General features: G+C 51.2%; 1 protein-coding gene across 1 annotated transcript in view; it reads right to left on the reverse strand.

Moving 5' to 3' along the window:
• The window catches only part of Gpc4 (glypican 4), a 113,681-nt gene extending 109,682 nt beyond the window's left edge, over nt 1–3,999 (reverse strand). The window contains exon 1 of the mRNA XM_038317110.2: nt 3,277–3,999. Within this exon, the coding sequence (XP_038173038.1) occupies nt 3,277–3,436 (160 nt within the window). The 5' untranslated portion in view covers nt 3,437–3,999. The remainder of the gene's footprint in view (nt 1–3,276) is intronic.
• Between the last annotated feature and the right edge of the window lie 3,906 nt (nt 4,000–7,905).

Raw genomic sequence — 7,905 nt, forward strand, 5'->3', positions numbered from 1 at the left:
ATCAGACAGATCATGCTGAGTTCAATTCCCAGCAACCACATGGTGGCTCACAGCCATCTGTAATGAAGTTTGATGCCAACACCATATACATAATAAATAAATAGATAAATCTTTTTTAAAAAAATCAGATCAGGGGCTGGAGAGATGGCTCAGAGGTTAAGAGCACTGGATGCTCTTCCAGAGGTCCTGAGTTCAATTCCCAGCAACCACATGGTGGCTCACAACCACCTATGATGAAAAAAAATCAGATCATCCCAACTATGGTCTGTAACGGAGTCCTTCAGGATGTGGCTTCTTCTCAAAGTCTATTCAGAACTCTAGAAGGCTAAGTTCAAGGCTATCAAGAATAAAACTTCAAGCCGGGCGGTGGTGGCGCACGCCTTTAATCCCAGCACTCGGGAGGCAGAGGCAGGCGGATCTCTGAGTTCGAGGCCAGCCTGGTCTACAAGAGCTAGTTCCAGGACAGGCTCTAGAAACTACAGGGAAACCCTGTCTCGAAAAACCAAAGGGAAAAAAAAAAGAATAAAACTTCAAGAAAAGGGATAGGATATCTCAGTGGGAGAGGACTTGCCTAGAACATCCAAAACCCTAGATTCAATCCTCACCCTTCTTTCCAAATAAAATAAAATTTTAAACTTGGATTAGCCCAGGGCTCAATGAACTGGCCACCTAGCCACTGCAACACTTTGCCTGGAAAACCATCTCTGGCTTTGAAGAAAATAGAGAACTTCTCCCAAGTAAGGCACTCGGCATCTAATTCATTTGGACCTAGGCTGAACCCAAGTCTTTACATTGACTTCCTCACAACTGCCTCCCCAAATGGCCAAAATTCTCTGGGGCTAGTCCACACAGATGAGGCTAATGTGTGCAACTGGAGGGCCAGGGTAATGATAAAGACTACCCCATTTCTATATCACCCGTCTAAAGGTATTTGCTTGGGTCTGTCTGTGTTGTGACAGTGTCCTAGACTCAAATGAATGCCTCTAACACTCCACATTTTTGAGCCATTCAGTCATGCATTTTTGTTATTGTTGAAAGTGGTGCGAAATTGCACTGCATGAGCTAAAGTCCTTGGTGGTCTTCCAAGGATTCCAGCTAAAAAGGCACTTCCTTTGTTCCTCAGGAGAATGCCGTCCAGTAGGTCATTCAAAAGGGGAAATAAAAGCAGCAGCCCTGGGAGGGAGATGAAGGACAAGACAAAAAGAATAAAATGTTTTGGGTGTGAGCACATTAGCTTCCATTTCCTGCCGCAGGTCACTAGTAACTCCTCTTTTTTGGGGGGAGGGTAGGGGTCCAGATAGACATTTATGCAAAAATGTACCTCAGGTGTTTTCCAGGGCTGACGACAATCTATGGGAACACTTAAGTGTCCCTGAACACCTTCCCAGCTTCCTTTCCCATTAGATGCTGGCTGGCGAAGATGCCCTGACATCTCCTGAAACTGCACACCCCAAACCTGAAGAAACTGGGGTAGGGGAGGCGCGATTGGGTAGCCCACTCCTGAAATGCCTCCAGTCTATCTCAAAGGCACGACCAGATGGAGACTTGTCCCTTTCCCAGTAAGGGCATGGCTGCATGCCTCCCTTCAGAACGTGGGGATGACAAGTGTAATCTTCACGGCAATCATCTCTGAAGCACCCAGGCCCAAACTGTGCAAGGCACAAAGACCCCAGGTCTGACCTGCAGAGCCCCCAAGCTTCGGCGACTGCTGGTTCAGTTCTCTGTTACTGGCAGGCCAGGAGTAAGAGGGAAAAGAAAGGGGGCTTTTCAGAGCGCTACAACCAATAAAATCATGAGGCTGGGAGGACATACTTGAGCTCCCAAAAAGACAGGCGGCTGAAGGGCAAACAACCTTTCATCAGTAGCGTGTGAGTTACTTGACAACTGCAAAGGTGCAGGGGCCGCCTGGGCTACTTCCAACAATTTCCTCAGTTCTATTTCCAGACGGAGGCCGGTTACACTCTCAAAGTGCCCAGCAACTTCCCTCAATTACTTTTGTAATTTATATGTAATTGATGACTGCACTTAATCTCCAAGGTTATTAATAGCCCTTCCAAAAGATGAGCGCCCCCCCTCAAGTCTTCCTAAGCCTTTGGAAGTGCCTGGTTAAAATTACAGTATTTCCTTTGCTGGATGCTGGCCCCCTGCCTGCCCCACCCGGGCAACCAGTACAGCAAGGCAAAGGCGCACTCTGCACACTTCCATGAAAGGTTCGGAATGGAGGTTTGGCCTTCGGGGCTCGAATCTCTAACTCCTCCGTTAGGTTAAGCTGGCCAAGAGCCAGTAAGGTTCGTGGCTCTTTCTGAGCCCCAAGGGTGAACAAGCTACCTGTGCCGCTTCGGGGGCCAACCCGCAAGGCTGAGCGCAACAGTTGGCAGCTGCGAAAATCTAGTACAACAGGGAAGGAGGACTCGCCCAGGCACTGCCACCGGCGGGCCTGGAGACCAGGAGAAGAGGGAGTGAGTACCCGGGGTGCTGCCTCCCCAGAGCTCCAGGAGGGCTTCCCCAAATAACCCACGCCCCCCCCCCCTTGTGCTGAAATCCGGTGAACTTTTTCAGAGGCAAAGCCATCTTCATTTGCATAACCATCTCCAAACTGAGATTCAGGTTTCCTGTAATCAGTCCTTTCAAAGGTCTGTAATTGAAAGTGCAATTAACCCTTAAAATGAGGTGAGAAAAGAGAAATGGGAGGGAAATACCCTTCTTATCCAACACCTTCCGGAAAGCTGGAGACTTCCCAAAAGTCAGGATTTGGAAGAGTGGGGAGTAAAGGAGGGCGTTCGCTTTTAAAAGGTGACTTCTAAAGCCCTCGCAGGTCCTAAAAGTAAGCCCTGTCAGCGGTGGAAGAGAGGCGGAGAGGGGGGTTTTAGGAGAACGTCAATGAACCACTCATTCAAAGTCGCACGTTTTTGCGCCCCAAGGAATCTGCAAACTCCGAGAGGTTCCCCCACCCCGCCCCCACTCGGCCTCGTCGTCACCCACACAACAAAGCGGGGAACCCAGTAAGGAATTCAACCCGGAAAAGGCAAGAGAGCCCATGCCACGCACTCTGAGGGCCAGAGTCCTTAGTGTCTTCCCGGGACCGAAAAGACTTGGGGGGGGGGGGGGGCGCCGCAGAACACCGGAGTGGCACTACACAAACCGGCGGCGCCCCTCCACTCGCGGTGCCCGCTCCCGCCTGCGGGTTTCACCCTCTCGGCTACCTGGTGTGGCGTGGGGGGCCGCCCCTTTCCCGGGGTGCCCACCGCTCGAAAATGGGGGAGGATTCCCACCTACCGTTGATCTCATAGAGGGGGGCATCGTTCTTGTTGAAGCCTTTGGACACGTAAAGACGTCGCACTTCCGAGCAACTTTTCGACTTGAGCTCCGCAGCCAGCAGCGAGGCAGTGAGCGCGGCCAGGGTGCAGAGAAGCGCGAGCAAGCCTAACCGTGCCATGGTGCGGACCCGGGCAGACGCGCTCCCACCTTTGAGGAACAGAATAAGACGGGATGGAAAGCGGGGCTGCGGAGCGGGCGGAGAAGCGCGGAGTCAAGGACTCACGAGTGAAGCGAGGACCTCCGAGGAGTTGCAGTTGGTAGCAAAGAAGGAGGAGGAGGAGGGCAAAAGGAGGAGACGCGGGCGAAAAGTGGAGCTGGGCCTCGCGTCAGGCAACGGTCCCCGGTGCCAGGCGCCCGACCGGGGTGGTACAAGGAAAAAGGCGTGGAATGGGCGCAGGACCCAAGGGAAATAGGGAGAGGATCGGTGACCTCGGGGCTCCGAAGGCTAGAGATCCCGGGCCAGTTGGCTAGGGGCGGAGGGGCTCAAGAAAGGAAGGGAAGGTGGCAGGCGTCGCAGGAGAGCAGAGTGTGGGCGGCGTCGGCGGGTGACCGCTGGCGCGGGGCTCCGGCTACCCGGCGCTGCTCCGCTCACCCAGCTCGGCTCAGCTCACTGCCCTCGGCCGCACGGTTGTGCCCTTCTCAGCTCTGCGGCTGATTGACTGGCCCGGCTCGCGCAGCGAGGCTCCGCAAACTTGGCCAAGCGGGGCGGCCCTAGGGAGGGAGGGGGCGGGTACAGGGTGGGGGGGGGAGCCCGAGACAGGCGGGAGCACGCTGGGCCGGGCCGGGAGAAAACCTGGAAGCTGGGTTGGATCCGGAGCGGGCCAAATCCACTTCCTAGGGGGCCCGCACGGGGCGCCCGGCACTCCCTCTCGCGACACGCCCTGCTGGACTCCTCCCTCCTGCCCTCCTCCTCAAGAGGCGGGGAACCCCCCCCCCCCCCCCCCCGCCCGGGGAACCTCCCCGCCGCCCCCCGCCCGGAGAGGAAAGGCCAGTTTCTTCCCGTTTAAGGGCCCAAGTACCAGGGATCCTGGTGGCTTGGGTCTTGGAGCCTTCAGCCCCTGACAAGCCTTTCCCCACAGCCACCTGACAGGCTGTCCCCGCGGGCCAAAGCAGCACACTTCAGCCCCAATACCTGCCTCACTGCTGCCACCCGTCATCCAGGGCCTCTCCTAACCAGTGCCTGGGCAAGGAAGGCACCCACTCACGTTACCGGCATTGTTTTGCTCCAAACAGCGGAGGGACTTGGAACTCGGAACTCTGAACTGGCCTGAGAGGCTCACCTAACCTTCCTGGACCAGCTTCCCACCACAAAGTGTTCACTCATAAGCACAAGCTTGTTCCTAACTCTGGCAGTCATTTTCTCAGCCCCACAGAATGTTCCCTTTCCACTCGTGCCCTAGGTTTTGCAATAAATCTAAACAAACTCTGAAGCTGGCCAGAAAAATATGTATGAACCTTGAGTAGATGTTCTACCAAGTTTGCTTGGGAGTACTTTTACCCCCACACTGCCCCATGGACGTATTAGAACTGAGGCTCCACAGAGAGAAAGAAAACGCTACTAATTAGCACTCACCTAAGGGCAATGGGTCCAAAACCCGAACTCTTGCATGGGGGTCCATGGGGGTCACAGGGAATGATAGCCCAGGATCTCCACTCCTTCCCAGTCTGCATTTAGCCACAAGAAAACTGGGCATGGGTGAGTCTTCCCACCTTCCAAGCTTTGTCAGATTCCATTAATGAGTGTTTTTGAAGCTCCCAGGGCTCCTTTAATGAAGGGAACCGTGCAGATTGTGAACTTGTCATTACTGTTGTTATTGTTACAATCTGCTTTAAGAGGTTAGGGTGAGAAGTACCTCAGACACCTCGGGAGTGTGCTGGGAACTGGGCAGATGAAAAGGGCTGGAGCTTATTATTTGGCTAGACTCTCAATTCCCATAAAATTACATAGGGTGAAGATATGAACCATCATTACAATTATCGCCCTCAGAGGGTTTGTTGAGACTTCCTGAACGGCTCTTTGTAAACCTCGTTGACATGGTTGTCCATGAGGAGCCATAGGAACTAGGGGAGATGTTTTGAATGCCCACCGCAGACTCCAGTCTCCGTTCATTATATTAACTCTCACAGACCAGCAGCATGAACAGACACACACACTGGGACCTGTCTCTAACTGAGTCTTCCAATTTCTTTTTGTTTGTGTGCTTGTTTGTGACAGGGTTTCTCCACGGAGCCCTGGCTGTCCTGGAACTCACTCTGTAGAGCAGGCTGGCCTCTAACTCACAGAGATTCGCCTGTCTCTGCCTCCCAAGTGCTGGGATTAGATGTCTACACCACCACACCCAGTTGGGACCTTCAATTTCTGAGGTCTGGAAACGCATTTAAGTTATGCAAACTCAGCTCCACTAAATTTCCTGTGATTTTCAAGGAACTTTCAAACAGTCCAGGTAATCCTTAAACTGATAGCCATGAGGTCCTCCAAGCACTGCAAGCGCTTAGCTTTCATTGATGTGTACTTAAAGGGATTCTTCGCCAAGTGAAATAGGATCCGAGATGCAGCCAACATTAATAGTAAAATGAAACGCTGAGCCCGGTATATGGTGCACACCTATAATCCCAGAAGGTGTAGGCTGGAAGATCAAGAATTCAAGAACCGCCTCAGGGACACAAGGAGTTTGCGGTTAGCCTGGGCTACACAAGACCATCTTTCAAACTAAAATGAAATAAAATTCAGTGACAATAAGAGAAAAAAAAAAGGATTCTCCTAAACTATATAGGGGGCAGTTGGAACGCTGCCTCTCAGAACAAGAGAAATTTTTTTTTGCCCCCCTCAAGCGACTAATGCTCTTCCTCTTAGCATGTTATTAGCCAAAACTTGAGCCTTTTCTACCAGAAACAGTAACCTCTGGCTACAGGCAGATCTGGACAAGTCTGAACTTTACCAGAGAAGGCAGGAACCCCAAGCCTTGCTCTGGGGCGGCTCCCACTTCAAAGTCTCCTTTCATTTAAATACAAACAGGGTGAACAACTGGCAATCTATGAAACAAATATCGCCCAGAAGGAAACTTTTCAGATGGCCCTAGTTCCTTATCCTCTCCCCTCCCCCACCGCAGCTCTCCAACTGGCTGGAGACGCACCTATGCCGGGTTGGGGGAGGGGTGGTAGTGGAGGGTGCAGGGGGAGGGGAGTGTGTGAGTCCTCCGCCACCAGTGTGTTGGAGGCTGCATGTACAATGGAATATTTCACATGACTTCGATTTGATTTGGTTTTTACTTTTTAAAAATATTATGGGAAAGATCACATAGAATTTACCATTTTAACCATTTGAATATATACAGTTGAGGGCTGGGGAACTAGCTTAGTTTGGGAAAGTGCTTGCCATGCAAGTATGAAAAACTGACTTCAGTATTCAGAACCAGTGTAAAAAAGCCAAGTGTGGAGGCCCACATTTGAACTCCCAGTGCTAGGGAGGTGGAACAGGATTGCCAGCCAGCTTAGCCAAATCAGTGTTCTCTGAGCTCTAGGTCCCAATTAGAGATCCTGTTTCACAAAGCAGGGTGCCTGGCTCCTGAGGACTAACACCCAAGGTGGACCCCTGATCCCCATATGCTTCTGCACACATACAAACACAGTTGCACATGTACACACACAAATAAGATACACGATACACAGTTCGGTCACATTGTGCCATAGGTAGTTCCAGAACATAGTCATCATCCCGAAAGCAAGCCACACTATGAGTACTCCATTCGCCCACCAAATCGGCTAGCTTCCTGTTTCTAGGGAACATTTCGTATGAAGAGAATTATACAATGTGGAGATGTTTTTGTCTGGCTACCTCCACTCAGCATCAAGCTGTCTCTCAGGGTCCATCTATGGACTAACTATTCCCTTCCTTCTTCAGAACATGCACTATTCCGCCACACAGACTTACTGTAATGAGAGCCTGCAGCGTCTTTCCGTTGGCAAGATGCTGCCTGGTTTACCCTCATAGCTGAAAAATGTAGGTGTCTTAGGGGCTTAGGATGTGGCTCAGTGATAGAATGTATGCTTAATAGATCCAATGCTCTGTCCAACTCCTGGCATCCCTTCAAACAAGGACATTTGGAATTTGGGGGCCATTGTTTAAATTCAGTCTTTAACAATGTCATACACATACATGTATACATACACACACATACTTTACTTTGAACATGTCTCCCCAAGTCCCCTCTTATTTGAATAGCCGTCCAACTGAACCTTTTCTTCTCAGTAAGTTCCTCTCCTACTTTCATGTCTCTGTGGTATGGTGTGTATGTGTGCCTGTGTGTGTGTGTGTGCGTGTGTGTGTGTGCGTGTGTGTGTGCATGTGTGTGCACATGCACGTGCATGTGTGTATTCCCACTTCACTTACTTGGGACTGCCTGCATGAGCATAGGTGGAGGATTATGGGTGTAGCTTCTGACATTCCTAGGAGACAGTCCCACAGCAAAGTCTTTGTGGATTTCTTTTGAAAAGAGGCAAGGAAACCAAGTCTTAGACAAATTATGGAGCATATAGCCATAGAGGTCTTTGAGTAGCTGAACTGAGACTGAAAACTAAGACCTCTGT

This window comes from Arvicola amphibius, chromosome X (genome assembly GCF_903992535.2).
Source record: "Arvicola amphibius chromosome X, mArvAmp1.2, whole genome shotgun sequence".
Taxonomy (NCBI): domain Eukaryota; kingdom Metazoa; phylum Chordata; class Mammalia; order Rodentia; family Cricetidae; genus Arvicola; species Arvicola amphibius.